At 39.4% G+C, this 16,470-nt stretch overlaps 1 protein-coding gene across 4 annotated transcripts in view; it reads left to right on the forward strand.

The window, feature by feature from the left end:
- The window catches only part of LOC140478739 (probable E3 ubiquitin-protein ligase HERC1), a 342,968-nt gene that overhangs the window by 69,405 nt on the left and 257,093 nt on the right, over positions 1-16,470 (forward strand). For all 4 annotated transcript variants that reach the window (XM_072572083.1, XM_072572056.1, XM_072572075.1 and 1 more), the window contains exons 10-15: positions 1,343-1,514; positions 8,966-9,100; positions 11,504-11,669; positions 12,904-13,029; positions 13,994-14,203; positions 14,294-14,446. In XM_072572083.1, coding sequence (XP_072428184.1) covers positions 1,343-1,514; positions 8,966-9,100; positions 11,504-11,669; positions 12,904-13,029; positions 13,994-14,203; positions 14,294-14,446 — 962 coding nt within the window. The remainder of the gene's footprint in view (positions 1-1,342; positions 1,515-8,965; positions 9,101-11,503; positions 11,670-12,903; positions 13,030-13,993; positions 14,204-14,293; positions 14,447-16,470) is intronic.

A 16,470-nucleotide genomic window follows, 5' to 3' on the forward strand; every position in this document is an offset into this window, starting at 1 on the left:
AGAAAGTGAAGGCAATAGAAGAAGGGTAGTAGTTTCTGATGTTGCTAATGATGGCATTGTGCCTACATCCAATGAACTGGTTTTAAAAAATGTTCATGGAAGTAATATTTGACTATAGATTACAATACAAACTAATAATTTTGTTATAGCCCCTCACACAAATATAATAAATCTCAATCTTTCCTCAACACAGATATCAGGTTTTTGAGCCTGAAAATAAGTGCAATGGCGCAGAAAACAATTAAAGTGTAGGATTGTGTAGCATCACAGAGCATGCAAAAGAGGATTTGCAAGTGTGAGACACAGAGTTGCCAGATGAGCTTGTTATCCAGTCTATGGAAATTAAATTTCCAATGGGAAAACAGTACAAAAGGACAATGGATTGCACATTTTCATCCTTTCTGTCAGCATCAACAACCTGCATTTCTGTGATACTTTTAATATGTCAATCTTCCAAAGTTTTTCGCAGGTAGAATCTAAACATAGCAAACTGGCAATAAATTAAGGACTGACCAAGAGCTTAGACAAAGAAAATAAAGGCAAATTGCTACAGATGCTGAAGATCTGAGAAAATGCTGAGCAAATCAGCAGGTCCAGCAGCATCTGTGGAGAGAGAAACATTTTAATGTTTTGAAACAGAACAGAAGACGTCATAACATTAATTTTGTTTCTCTCTCCACAGATGCTGCCAGAGCTCCTTAGTCAAAGAGGTAGGTTTTAGGAAAGAGAGAGAAGTGGAGACGCAGGGGTTTAGAAAAGAAATTTCAAAGGATGGGGTTTGATTGACGGAAGTTACATCAACTATTGATAAGATTTTAAGAAAATGTTAGAGTTACTGTAATCTGAGGACTATAGAGCTGTTTTCTCCTACACAGATGAACTGGTGGTGAGCTTAACCTGAGGGTGACCAAAGACTCTGGTAAGGTTGAGAAGGCTGGACCTTCATGTTGACCTCAGGTGGTCTCTATTGGTAGGGTGAAAGTGTGGGCTGCATAAGACAACTAAGTCAGTTGCTTGATGGAGTTCACATTATAAAGGTAGAAAGGGGTGGAACATGGATAGATATTAAACACCTGAATAAGTATTTTTAATTCAATGGAATTGAAGAATAGGGGACAGATGTGACAAGAGGGGCTAAGTGTAGAAAAGAATATAGTTTGGAAAGCAGATTCCAGGCGAAGAGCTAGGGATGCTTGAGCTTAGTATCCAGTTCACTATCACATTCTATGAATTAAGGTGTATTTAAACTATTTGAGATGTCCCTTTCTCGATATCATTTAAGGCGGTCTTATAGTATATCTGTAACTGAAGTCTCTAACTGTCTTTTTACTTATTCTAATAGATAATGAAGTTTACGCTTGGGGTAATAATGCAATGGGCCAGTGTGGACAAGGACACACATCAACTCCAATTGCTAAACCAAAGAAAGTAATTGGTTTGGAGGGAATACCTATTCAGCAAATCACTGCAGGAACTTCTCACAGCCTGGCTTGGACAGCCCCTCCAACTGACAGGTATGAAGTACCTTTACTGTTATATGCACTAAGGTAATAAATGCATTGGGAATAATTCTTTGCAGTTTCAAGGAAAAATTTATAATTCTAAAAGCACACAAATCCATTTTTCAATTTAGTGCTAAAAATTAACATAAAGGCTGAGAAAAGGGAGTTGCAGCTCATTCCTGTAGCATCCTCACACATTATTCTATGCACCCTTATTTTGAATGTCCTTTGTAGTTTTTACCCGTGTTTGAGATACTTGAGATCAGTTTTTGTTTTGTTTTTTCTCTAACCCGTTTTGTGATGAGGTGACAAAATGGGCTGAATTTTATCAGGCTGGTAGAGACAGGTTTGAAGGCAGCAATGAAGTAGATGACAGACTTGTCATCGTCATTCTGCCTTTATTTTTCTGGGTGGCAGGAAAGACTGCAAATGGCCCATATACATGGAATATAATTGAGTCTGTTAAGTTGTCGGATAGGGCCACCTTCCAGCCTCTTACCAATATCAGCAGACTGTTAGCTGAAACCAAAAGAGAAAATGCTGGAAAATCTCAGCAGGTCTGGCAGCATCTGTAAGGAGAGAAAAGGACTAAAGTTTCGAGTGGCCTCTCGAAACGTCAGCCCTTTTCTCTCCTTACAGATGCTTTCCAGCATTTTCTCATTTTGGTTTCAGATTCCAGCATCCACAGTAATTTGCTTTTACCCAGTGTTTAACTCACTGCCACCTCTCTTCCAAGACTGTCAGCTGTTTGGGGGGACCACCTGATAAACCCCTTGGCTAATGGCGGAATGGATCTGCCTAATTTGATACCACTTAACCAACATCGAGGCCACATAATCATTCTACCCCTCTTATCCTTAAAGATTCATCCCCAGCAATGGTGCTGATGAGCTGACAGCCTTCTGATTGGGACTGTTTCTGGGGAAGATGGGACCTCAACAAACAGAATGGCCTGCACCTGAGCCAGAATTGGACCAATATCCTTACCAGAGGATTTACTAGTGCTGCAGTGAAGGGTTTAAACCAGCTGGGCAGAAGCAGGATACACAGTGCATTAATTGAATAGTGATACAGCATATCTTAGAAAAGGGACCAAGACAGGAAGTTAACCCAAGTTGGGTCTCAGGGAGTAAGGTGAAGGTAGATGGCCTCTACTTTAAGGCTGGGAGTCTTATAGGTAAGAAAATGAGTTCAGGGAATGATACATGAAATTGCAATGTGGTGGTGGAGGGTTGTTTTTCAGACTGGAGGCCTGTGACCAATGGAGTGCCACAAGGATCGGTGCTGGGTCCACTATCCATCATTTATATAAATGATTTGGATGTGAGCCTAAGAGGTATAGTTAGTAAGTTTGCAGATGACACCAAAATTGGAGGTGTAGTGGACAACTAAGAAAGTTACCTCCGATTACAACAGGAACTTAATCAGATGGGCCAGTGGACTGAAAAGTGGCAGATGGAGTTTAATTCAGATAAATGTGAGGTGCTGTATTTTGAGAAAGCAAATCTTAGCAGGACTTATACACTTAATGGTAAGGTCCTAGGGAATGTTGCTGAACAAAGAGACCTTGGAGTGCAGTTTCATAGCTCCTTGAAAGTGGTGTTGCAAGTAGATAGGATAATGAAGAAGGCGTTTGGTATGCTTTCTGTAATTGGTCAGAGTATTGAGTACAGGAGTTGGGAGGTCATGTTGCAGCTGTACAGGACAATATTTTGGAATATTGCATGCAGTTCCGATCTCCTTCCTATCAGAAGGATGTTGTAAAACTTGAAAGGGTTCAGAAAAGATTTGCAAGGATGTTGCCAGGGTTAGAGGATTTGAGCTATTGGGAAAGGTTGAATAGGCTAGAGCTGTTTTCCCTGGAGTGTGAGGCTGATGGGTGACCTTTATAGAGGTTTATAAAATCACGAGGGGCATGGATAGAATAAATAGGCGAAGTCTTTTCCCAGGGGTCGGGGAGTCCAGAACTAGAGGGCATAGGTTTAGGGTGAGAGGGGAAAGATATAAAAGAGACCTACGGGGCAACTTTTCCACGCAGAGGGTGGTACGTGTACGGAATGTGCTGCCAGAGGATGTGGTGGAGGCTGGTACAGTTGCAACATTTAAGAGGCGTTTTGATGGGTATATGAATAGGAAGGGTTTGGAGGGATATGGGCCGGGTGCTGGCAGGTGGGACTAGATGGGGTTGGGATATCTGGTCGGCGTGGATGGGTTGGACCAAAGGGACTGTTTCCGTGATCTAAGACGTGGTTGAGGGAGAGATAGGTCTGACAACTTAACGTTTTGGGGTGTTGAATCTTCAGGCCGGACGGGGAAGGTGAAAAAGTGTCGCATTATTAAGGAGGCAGTTACTGTAATTCAGAGGGTTGATATCCTGGAAGTATATTCAAATGAGGCTTTGTGGGTAGAGCTAAAGAATAAAAAGGGCGCAGCTGCACTATTCAAAGTGTGTTATAGGCTCCCAACAATCAGAAGGGCAATTAAGGAATAAATAAGTAGTCAGTTCACTGAGGCATGTATAATTAGATTTGGAGGTTTCAACTACCCCATTATTAATTGGAATAATCATAGTTTGAAGGGTTTAGTAGATTTCTGGATATGTAATCAGGAGAGCTTTTTATATCAGCATATAGAAGATCCTAGAGGGATGGTTCAGTGCTGGACCTACTCTTGGGGAACAAAGCCAGATAGTTGTTTGAGGTGGCAGTAAAAGGAGCATTTTAGTGATAGTGCCCACAACACTTGTTTTGTGATGGTCTGCAAAAAAGGGTCTTGGATTAGAGGAAGGCAGATTGTATTAACACAAGGGGATCTTGCCAAAGTAGACAGGGCACAGCATGTAAGGGTAAATACACAGCAGAACAGTGCTGTGTTCCGGAGGTACTGGAGAGAGTACAAGCTGAATATGTCCCCTTTTAGGGTGAAATGTTAGGGAAATCAGCCTAGTGAACCCTTGATGTCAAGGACTCTTCGGGACTGGAAGAAAAGCAAAAGAGAAACATATAACGGGTACAAGGAGGCACAGCATTTGAGGCTGTAATGGAGTACAGAAAGTGCAAGGAAAAACTCCTGATGCAATTGGTTGAGCAAAGAGGGGGCATGTAAACTAAAATGGGCAAGATTAGGGATAATCCTATCAAAAGAAGACAATAAACAGGGAAAGAGTAGGACCTGTTAGGGGCTGAGGGGATATTCTGAGTGGTGCCAGAGTACATTGGTAGACTGTTAGTGCTTTATATCTGTCTTCTCTTTGAGAAGGAGGATGGAAGGACAGAATTTGGGAAGAGAGAAGCATGGAATTATAGACCACTGGTCTGTCAGTGGTAGGGAAACTATTGGAGAAAATTCTGAAAAAGAAAATTAATCCCCATTTCGAGAAGCAAGGTTTGATCGGGGCAGCCATTTTGGCTTTGTCTAAGGGAGATCATGCCTAACATGAATGTTTTGAGATGGTGACCAAGTATATAGCTGAGGATAGTGTAATTGATTTAGTTTATGTGGATTTCAGAATGGCCTTTGAGGTCCCACTTGGGAGACTAATAGAGAAGATAAAAGCACAGAGAAACTTGGCAAGTTGATCCAAAATTGGTTTGTGGCAGGAGACAGAAGGTGATGGTGATGGTGGAAGGCTGTCTGTGTGATCTGAGACTGGTATTCAGTAGCATACCACAGGAATCAGTGCTAACCCACTTATTGTTTGTGACATTCATCAATGATGTAGATGAGAATGTGGGGACATCACAGAATAGCACAAAGATTGACAGGTGGTCGATGTGAAGGGAGAAGGTCTTTGGTACAGAGGATAAAGTGGGTTGGTCAGATAGGCAGATCACTGCCAGATGGTATTTAATCCTGATAACTGTGAGATGATGCACTTTGGAAGGAGTGACAGCAGAAGAGAGTATTCAACAAATGGCAGGACACTAGGAAGCTCAGAGGAACAGAGGGATCTTCTGGTGCTTGTCCACAGATCCCTGAAGCTGGCAGGACAGGTTAATAGGGTAGTTAAGAAGGCATAAGGGGCACATTCTTTATTAATCAAGGCATAAATAATAAGAGCAAGGAGGTTATGTTGGAGCTGTACAGAACTTTGGCTTGGCCACAACTGAAGTACTGTGTGCAGTTCTGGTCACTGCATCATAAGGATGTGATTGCACTGGAGGGGGAGCAAAGGAGATTCACCAAGATGCTGCCTGACCTGGAGTATTTTAGCCATAAAGAGAAACTGGATAAGCTTGTGTTGCTTTCTTTAGAGCAGGGAATGTTGAGGAGGAAACTGATAAAGGTTTATGAGATTTTGGGGGTGTGGACAGGATGGATAGAAAACAGTTGCGCCCTTTAGTTGAATTGTCAATGACAAGAGGGCACATCTTTAAGTTGAAAGGCAGGAGGTTTAGAGTGCATTTGATATATTTCACACAAATGGCCATGGTATGGAATGTACTTCCTGTAAGGGCAGTTGAGGCAGATAACCCCTCAACCTTTGAAAAGTACTCGGGTGAGCACTTGAAATGTCATAACATTTAACGCTCTGGGCTTAGTGCTGGAAAATTCAACTAGTGTAGATTTAGTGTAGTTTTGGCAGTTCAGACTCTGAGTCAAAGATCCCTTTCTGTACTCTATGACCATATGATATAGGAGCAGAAGGAAGCTATTCATCCCACCAGGTCTGCTGTACTCCTCAGCAAGATTATGATCCTTAACTCCATTTTCCTGCCTTTTTCATATAATCCTTGATTCCCTGATTAAAAATTTGACCATCTATCTCAAATATACTAAATAAATGACCCAGCCTTGACAGCACTCTGCAGTAAATAAGCTCCACAAATTCCTTACCCTCTGAGAAAAGAAATTCCTCCTCATCTCTAGCTAAATGTGTAACTCCTTATTCTGCGATTTTATCCTCTGGTCTTCGACTTTATCACAAGGGGAACACCCTTTCTGTATCTACCCTGTCAAGCCCCCTGAGAATCTTGAATAATTCAGTAAGGTCGCATCCCAGTCTTCTACCTTCCAATGAATATATGACCAATCTACTCAACCACTCATCGGACAATTCCTCCAGACCTAGTATCAGCCTAGTTAGCCTTCTCCGTACTGCCTCTAAGTACATCTTTCCTTAGATAAGGAGATGAAAAGTGTTCAAAGTATTACAGCTGTGATCTGACCACTATTTTGTATGTTTTCAACAAACCCTCCCAAATCTATTCCCATTGAAATAAAGGCCAACATCACATTTACCCTGATCTGATGAACTTGGGTGCTAGCTTTTTGTGGTTCATGGATGAAGCCTCCCAAATGCTTCAGTTCTGTAGCATTTAGAAACTATTCAGCTCCTGTCATATTTTCCGTTAAAGTGAAAAACCTCACATTTTCTGATATTACATTCCATTTGCCAAGTGTTTTGTTCACTCACTTAAACTGTCTATATGCCTCTGCAGAATCTTTGTGTCGTCCTCGCCAATCACCTTCCCATTTAGTTTTGTTATCTGCAACTTGACTATAGTATATTCACTTGCCTCATTCAACTCAGGAGTGTATTTGTAACCCCAGCATTGATCCCTGTATCACACTCCTAATTACAAGTTGCTACCCTGAAAATGCTCCCCTCTCCATGTCAACTCTGTCTTCGATTAGTTAGCCAAATCTCTATCCATGCTAATATTCTACCTCCCAACATCATCTTGTCTTAATCTGTGCTACATTATCAATGTCTTTTAATATATTACATCCATTCTCCCCCTCTATCTCTCCTGCTTGTTAGCCTCTTCAAGGAATTCTAGTAAATTTGTCAGGCATAATTTCCCTTTCATGAAACCATGCTAACTCTGCTTGATCACATATATATGTCTTTCTAAATGGTCTACGTGTCTCTTCACCTGACGAAGGAGCAGTGCTCCAAAAGCTTGTGAGTTTAAATAAACCTTTTGGACTATAACCTGGTGTTGTGTGACTTCTGACTTTGTCCATCCCAGTCCAATACTTGCACCTCCACATCATTATACCCTTTACAATGGATTGTAACATTTTCAAATTACAAATGTTATTAAAAACTGCTATTAATTGGGTCCAGCTTTCCACTAAAATGGGGTCAACTCCCTCTCTCGGCTCTAGTGGTGTGACCCAACTGCCTGCATTAAATTCAGCCCTTTGGTTTCAGCAATGCACTGTAAAGTTGCAAACTCAATATATTATAGGAATTGCTTCTCATTATTTGCTTTTTTTAATTACTGTGTTCATTAGCATGTGAGGTCTTAGTGCTAGTGGATAGTATGTTTTGGCATCCGGTAAGAATATTGATCGCTCAGCATTACCACGTGGGTCTCAACAACATGTTTCCCTTAATCTTCCGATATGACTTGTTATTCTCCTGTTGATCTCGTCAATTGTTCTAAATTCAACAAATCCCAGAATTGGGATAGTTATACAGATCTTCCTTGCTCTGAATCCTCAATTCTTATGGGAGCAACCAAAAAGACTTATTCAAGCTTTTACCCATTCCAACAACTAAAGCTCACCAGCCAATACCTAGCTGCACCAAATAGCACTTAATTACTTAACCATTTTTTCAGATTTGGAAAGTAATGACTTAGTTATGACTTGCAGGGCATTATCTTTACATCATTCATCATTGCCACAGTGGCTCAGTGGTTAGCACTGCTGCCTCACAGCTCCAGGGACCCAGGTGCTATTCCTGCTTGGGCAAGTGTCTTTGTAGAGTTTGCACGTTGTCCCCGTGTCTGCAATGGTTTCCTCCAGATGCTCCAGTTTCCTCACATAAACCAAAGATGTGCAGATTAGGTGGATTGGCCATGCTAAATTGCCCATAGTGTCCAGGGATGTGTAGGCTTAGGTGGGTGAGCGATGGGAGATGCAGGCTAATAAGGATTGGGTAGGGGTGTGGGTATTGGATAGGATGCTCTTTGGCGAGTCAGTGTGGATTTAATGGGCTGAATGGCCTGTTTCCATGCTGTCGGGATTCTAGAAGGGTCTGGTTCCATGCTGTACATCTCTATGACTCTCTAACTTTCAGGGAATACATTAGTCAGTTAATTGAGGATGCCATTATTGTTGAATAACATGATAGAATGGTTTAAGATATTTTTGAAAGTTGTGGATAGATTTTAGCAGGTTTATTTAAATAAAGTTTAATTACATATAAGGATATTTTTGTTATTTGGCGTACTGTGGGTTATGTAAAGGTTTCCCTTATTTTCCAGTAGTGGCATAAGTAGAGACATAAGCTAATCACAAAACAAATCTAGTATTTACAAACAGAGTAACTTGGATACCTGCTGTAAACTTTGCAAGAGCTTTACCATAACTTTAAAATTTAGGTTGGTTTATTAAAAGCCAGCATAGAAACATTTTAACATTTGTACTTCGACTTTCACCATTAATATTCCGAAGAGTTCGTATTTTATTGTAAATATTGCTTGTATTTTGCTTATCTTATTCTTTAGGCAACTGGTCGCCTGGCACAGGCCTTTCTGTGTTGATCTGGAAGAAAGTACATTTAGTTATTTGCGAACATTTTTGGATCGGTACTGTGATGGAATTAACAATGAGGTACCTCCACAGCCTTTCTTTTCTCAAAGGTAATGGAAAATATTTTTGCATATGTCTTTTGAACAGTGTAAGCATATTGACCTGGGAAACCTTAGTTGTATTCTGAACAGCATTATTATTTTAAAAACCAAAAGAACTGCAGATGCTGTAAATCGGAAACAAAAAAAGGAAGTTGCTGGAAAATCTCAACCGGTCTGGCAGCATCTGTGAAGAGAACTGAAAGTTAACATTTCGGGTCCTGTGACTCTTCCTCAGAACATGTTAAATGTTAACTTTGATTTTTCTTCACAGATGCTGTCAGACCTGCTGAGCTTTCCTAGCAACTTCCATTTTTGTTTAGCATTCTTATTTTGAGCACTTACAATAGTTTCATTCTGAACTGTGTTTGATAAAACCTCTCACTTTGTTTTTACTTTCAGTCACAGAATGTGTGTGTTTCTGGCAAGGCCAACATTTATTTCCCACCTTTAATTGCTGTGGGGGATGTAGTGGTGAGCTGTAGGATTTGACCCATTAACACTGAGGGAACAATGAAAGTTCTAAGTCAGAATGATATTTGCCTTCAAGGGAAACTTACAAGTGGGGGTGTTCCTGTGCAGTTGCTGTCCCGGTCCTTCTTGGTGATAAAGGCCTTGGAAGGTGCTTTCACAGGAAGCTTGGTGAGGTTCTGCAGTACATCCTGTAGCTGATGCACGTTGCTGTCATTATGCATCAGTGATAAAGGGAGTGAAAGTGTAGTGCTAATCAAGTGGCCTACTTCGTGCTGGATAGTTCTAAGTTTCTTGTGTGTTGTTGGAGCTGGTCATATCCAGGCAAGTGCTCTTCAATTATGGACAAGCATTAGGAAGACAGGGACTCTTCTGGAGTTCAGAAGGATCTCTGGACCCAAAACATCAACTCTGCTTTCTCTCCACAGACGCTGCCAGACTGAGTTTTTTCCAGCAATTTCTATTTTTGTTTCTGATTTCCAGCTTCCACACCATTTTATTTCTTTTGATTAGGAAGGCAAGATCTGCAATACTTGTGGCAGAATTCCTAACCTTACTTCTGCCTTGTTCCTGTCATTTCTTCTCTGGTTTAACTACCAACCTTGTGTTTGGGCTGCTAATGTACAGCAAAATCTATACCATTTTCCTTCCTATTTGTTAACTCTATCCATATTGATTCCATTTGCTGAAATTTTGTTAGAATATCCTAATCTTCTGTTCTTGTGATTGTTATTTTAATGCTTTACCTTTTCTCCCCACCCCATATCACTCCTCTTAAAATGTTGCCACAAAAAATATTAAATTGCTACTCCTCTCCAAACCTCTTATCCGACTCCATTATAGCTGGCATGTCATATAACTCTATAGTTATTAGTGCTTTTAAATACCCTTTTTAGTCTGTAATTCTTTATTAATTCACATGTGTACTCAAAGCACATAGTAATCGAAGTGTTTTTCCAGCTCCTTTATTTTAAGGTCTAGCCTTGATTATTTTCTAGTACGTATGAGTAAGAACAAATTAGGACTTCCTGACATACCTACTGTCTGTATTTGAATGTAGTTTTTTAACTAACTCATAGGATATGGACATTTCTGGCTGGCCAGCATTTTATTGCCCGTTCCTACTTGCCGTTGAGAAGGTGGTGGTGAGCTGCAGCCTTGAACCTCTGCAGTCCATATGCTGTAGGTTGATCCACAATGCCATTAGAGAGGGAATTCCAGAATTTTGACACCACATCAATGAAATATTGATAATATGTTTCCAAATCAGGGTAGTGAATGGCTTGGAGGGGATCTTGAGGGTGTTGGTGTTCCCATGTATCTGCTGCCCTTGTCCTTCTAGAATGAAGTGTTCATGGGTTTTGGAAGGTGCTTTTGGTGAATTTCTTCAGTACATGCTGTAGAGAGTCCACACTGCAGCTACTGAGCATCAGTGTAGATGCTTGTGGATGTAGTGCCAAGCAAGCGGGCTACCTGGTCCCAGATAGTGTCAAGCTTCTTAAGTATTGTTGGAGCTGCACTCATTTGCGTTTCGCTCTACTCCTTAGATAAAATTTTGTGTATAGTTCAAGTTATTGTCTTTCTCATTGTGTCTTGTGTGATTTTGCTGAATTGTGTGGGTAGCTATTTTTTAATCAGGAAAGTTTTTTTTTCATATATTAAGGAGGCAGGTTAAGTCAGTAGCATCTTCTGTCTTTTGCTTCTCTAAGTCCCTATATATACGTGAACTTTAAGGACTGATGGTAAGACTGCAACCTATTCTTTTTTGTTAGAGTAAATTCATCTAATAACACTTATAGAAAGATTAATAGATAATGATGTATACTTAAGATATCTTGTATTTGTTTAGTTGAAGATGTAATGTGGATTGTTGGAACACGTCATTCCTTGTATTTCAAAATTATATCAGCCACATTAATGAGTTTGTACTTCTGCTTTTAACAGGGAACATCATAATTTTGTGTATCTTTGTTTGAAGTTACTTTCCACTCATCTTTCGCTGGCTCAAGCTGGAGGTACTGGAGCTGCTGTTCTCGGGCAACAGGGTAGACCACTAAGGAACTTGCTTTTTCGACTAATAGATTCAGATGTTCCAAATTCTATTGAAGAGGTAGGTGAAAAGTTCATTTAGTATTATCAGTAGCTGCCCCACAGTGATTCCTTACATCTGTGAATGTTTAAATATGCTATTGAGAGTTATGGAAACTGGCATGATTTTACTTCATGATAAGATTGACAAGCAGGCTGCCTTATTTTATGACTTGAGAGTGCAGATGAGCTCTCTGCTGCATGAGTGTAATGCACATAGATTATTGCTGTGATCATGCAGCGTTTTCTCTCTCTAATGTCAGTGAAGCTTTGCTGGAGACCCGAGATGAAATTTGTGTAATTGTCAAAAAGGTGCCAGAAAATTCAAGATTCAATAATGATTCAATTGTCCACTTTGCTGTCATTTAAAGTCTAGTATCTAGAAGGCATTGTCAATGGAAGTAAGCTATCTGCCCATTTTTAGTTTTACGAATTGCAGGAGACCCCTTGTGTAACTTTGTATCAGATTTGTGCTAAATTTTCTGACTTACTTCAAGTATTATATGTTCAGGTATAATTTTGCCTCAGTCATTCCTTTGCAAAGATTTGGAGGGTTCTGCTGTTTGTGTTAGCAAGTTCAGAGAAGATGCTGCACAAACTGTTTAAATAATTTGTTTAATCAAAATGCAAAGTCTGCATTGAATGAACTATACTGGGCATTGCTAGCTGTAAATACAGAAGCATCAAAAGTATTAAGTAAGAATTTGATGGATATTAGAGGTGGTTGAAAGTTTTGGAGATCTGTAAGAAGAGGTTACTTTATACTTATGGTCCCATATCTTAATCTTAATGAGAAATGGAGTATTACTAAGAATATGCAATTTGTGTAATTCCCAAACCAGAGGACACAGTTTAAAAATTAGGGGTAGGCCACTTAGAACAGAGTTGAGGAGAAACTTCTTCACCCAGAGAGTGTTGGGTGTATGGAATGCCTTGCCCCAGAAGGCAGTGGAGGCCAAGTCTCTGGATACTTTCAAGAAAGAGTTGGTTAGAGCTCTTAAGGATGGATAGTGGAATCAAGGGTTATGGGGATATGGCAGGAACAGGATACTGATTGAGGATGATCAGCCATGATCATAATGAATGGTGGTGCTGGCTCGAAGGACAAAATGGCCTTCTCCTGCACTTATTGTCTATTGAATATGCTGTGATTTTACAATGAATTTTGTTTTCAGAGAAATGAAATATTACATTTAGTTTATTTTTACAGCCATTACATGATAAGTTTTAAATGCTGTACTTATTGTGTCCCACAGGCAGTCAATGAAACACTTTCAGTTGGTGCGTCTTTATTGTTGCCTCCACTCAGGGAACGTACTGAACTTCTACATAATCTGCTACCTCAAGGCCCAGAGAGATGGGAAAGTTTATCAAAAGGACAAGTAAGTGTTGGGTTTCTGCAGGTTTCAAAGCAATTCATATCTCATGAATGTTGATTTGAAGAATAGCATAATATATATGAAGAAACCTTTTACCAGTTTTCATCCATTTCCTATCTTCTCACATCTAAACATTTTTTTCTAACTTATGGTTTAATTACTGTGGTATAAATATAGAACAACACACAAAATTTCATATTTGCCCACTTTAATATTTAAATATTACATTTACTACAGTATAATGCAAGACTTCTGAAATAGGACAAATGTACTTTTGATTGCTCAGGTGACAAGCTTGAATCTGTGGAGGTTAGATGGGCTAGTTGTGGAGAATGCAGCGTTACACTAATAGGATCTAGGTGGGATGTTCTTTGGAGGGTTGGTGTGGATTCTATGGACTGAATGGCCTGATTCCACACTGTAGAGATTCCACGATTCCAATAAATGAATTTTTGAGAACAGAAAAGAAGTCTCTGAGAAAAGACAAAGTAACTTTTGAGATGATTTCAAGAAAAACTCTGTGGACCCAAAAAACGATTTCTGACTGCTGTATTATACGAATTTCGATCCCCAAGCCCTTCTATTCTTTTGATATAAAGCTGCCTAATCCAGGCATGGGTAATTCAAAATTTCAGAAGATCCAAAATTCAGCCTCAATCCCAATGGTGCTGAAATTTCGGTATTAGATCTGTACTAATTATGAGTTGATTATTTCAGAACTGAAACTTTAATGTTGTTTTGCTATTATTATTATTATTACTAATTGAACTGAAATAATGTTTGCTGTAATTACTGTGCAACATAATATTGGGTATCTAACCTTTCTCCAATTGTTTGATTGTTTCAAGTATTTCAAATGTTAGGTATGCATTAACTTGAAATATACACATTTAGGTTTAATTAGCTTGGTATGTCTGTGAAATTAACATTAGCTGAACTGTAGTTAACTTGTCATTCTTTTAAATAGAGAATGCAATTGGATATAATACTGACGAGCCTACAGGACCAGTCCCACATCGCATCCCTGCTGGGTTATAGCTCACCTACTGACATAACTGAAGGCTTCTCACAAAGCTTCTTCCCTGATCAGGACTCATCCAAGTCAGGGATTATTGACAACTTCCACTTAGCAGAAATACTTTTGAAAACTCTTTTAAGGAACATCGGTTTTTACACTGTAAGATTTTCAGAGTTTCCTTTTTGAATGAGAAATTGTTATTTTTCTTTGAACTGTTGCTATAATCTTTCTGATTGCCTGTCTTAAAAGGAACGTGCTTTTGGTGAGTTGGAGAAGAACAGTGATAAGCAGCAAAGTAATACAACACCCACAGAAAGTGGACCACCATCCCATGTCCGTCAGCTGCTCTCTGCATTGCATAAACATTTGCTGGCTCACTGCTACTCACATTCTACTGCTAAGGTAATGTCAGATAGAAAGCAGAATGTAATTTAGCAACTCTTGTTCTATTACACTGTTTTAAAGTGAGAACAATTCAGGACAAAATTAATACTCACATGGACATTTTGGGTTAATAAGGAGAACTGGAATGGTTTTTTTTAAGAAAAAATGTCTAATAAATTTGCTGGAGTATTTTGAGGAGGTAGCAGAGGATTAATCAAAACAATAAACCTGATAAGGTGTATGTGGACTTCCAAAGGATATTTGATACAGTGCAATAAATCAGATTTGTGAGCAAAGTTATAGTTCACAGAATAGTTTGACAACATAGGCACAAAATTAACTGAAAAGCACAAAACAGATCAGTAGTTAATAGATATAAAAAAAGAAAATGCTGGAGAAAATCAGTGGGTCTGGCACCATCTGCAGAGAGCAAAGCAGTTAACATGTCTGATGCCACTTCAGCTATTTCTCTTTACTGATAGGTTTCTCCAACATTTTCTGTTTTTATTTCAGATTTTCAGCATCTGCAGTATTTTGGTTTTATTTTATTGGTTAATAAATCTTCATCAGGCTGGAAAATGTTTGTAGTTAAGTTCACCAGAAGTCAATGTTGGATCCTTGCCCTTCCTGATATATGTTAACTATCTGCAAATTTCAAAGTGCTTTGAGCATAGGAGTTGGAAAGTCACGTTAAAGTTATATTGGACATTCATGAGGCCTCCTCTGGAATACTGTCCCCAGTTCTGGTCACCCTGTTATAGGAAGGATATTATTAAGCTGGAGACAGTTCAGGAGAGATTTATCGGGATGTTGCTGGATATAGAAAGTTTGAATAATAAAAGCAACTTTTTTCACTGGAGTGTAGGAGGTTGAGAGGCGACCTTCTAGACGTTTATAAAATAATGAGGAATATAGATAGAGTTAATGGTAGTTGTCTTTTCCCTAGGATGGGGGATTTCAAGACAAGAAGACACATTTTTAAGGAGAGAGAATTAAGAAAGATATGAGAGGCTTTTTTGTTTACACAAAGTAGTTTGCATGTGGAATGCAATTCCTAAGGACGTGGTGGACGTGGGTACAATTACAGTGTTTCAAAAACATTTTGAGAAGTACATGAATAGGAAAGGTTTGGAGGGATATGAGCCAGGAGCAAAGAGATGAACCTAGTTTAGTTTTGGATTTAGTTTAGCATGACGTGATGCACTTTGGTCAGACAATATGAAACAGTGTTGCATTTCTAAAGTGGGTGCAGGAGCAGAAAAACCTGGGTGTATGTGTGCACAGATAATTGGAGATGGTACAACAGGTGTACATCACAATTAGTAAGCCATATAGTGTCCTTGGCTTTATTAACAGGGACATAGAGTACAAGTGTAGGGAGTTGACATTGAACTTGTAAGGCATTTGTTGCGCCTTCCCTATTGTGTACAGTTTTAGCACTACATTACAGGAAAGATGTGAATGTATTGAAGAGAATGCAGAAGCAGTTTACAAGAATGGTTCCATTTTGTCTGCTATAATTTTTCTTAAGTTTCCACCTACAGCCTTGACTGTTTGTGTCTTGTTTATATTGCTCTTAATATAAAGAAGCCATTCCCTCACTTTCACATCTCAATTTACAGCCATTTTACATCTGTTTCTCTTTTTCCACCATTAACAACCTCTTTTTGCTCTGAACCTCTGTCTCTCAAAAGTATTAAGCAACATACTTCCAACAGCTTTCAATTCTGAAGAAAAGTCATACTACTTGAAACATGAGCTCTTGTTTCTCTCCACAGATGATGTCAGATCTGCTGAGTTTCTCCAGCATTTTGTGTTTGTTTCAGATTTCCTGCAACGACAATGTTTTACCTTTTATATCAACCTGGAATCTGATTCCACAGAAATGTCTATCTTTTCCTTTTAGGATTGACTCCCCAATTACTATAGCCTTCTCACACCTAATCCTCCCCTGCTGTCCATCAGAGCCAACCCTGCTGCAACAAATTTGGCAAATTTGGTTCTGCCAATGTTTCTCTGAGGTCATTTCCACACCCTCATAA

This window comes from Chiloscyllium punctatum, chromosome 1 (assembly GCF_047496795.1).
Source record: "Chiloscyllium punctatum isolate Juve2018m chromosome 1, sChiPun1.3, whole genome shotgun sequence".
NCBI lineage: Eukaryota > Metazoa > Chordata > Chondrichthyes > Orectolobiformes > Hemiscylliidae > Chiloscyllium > Chiloscyllium punctatum.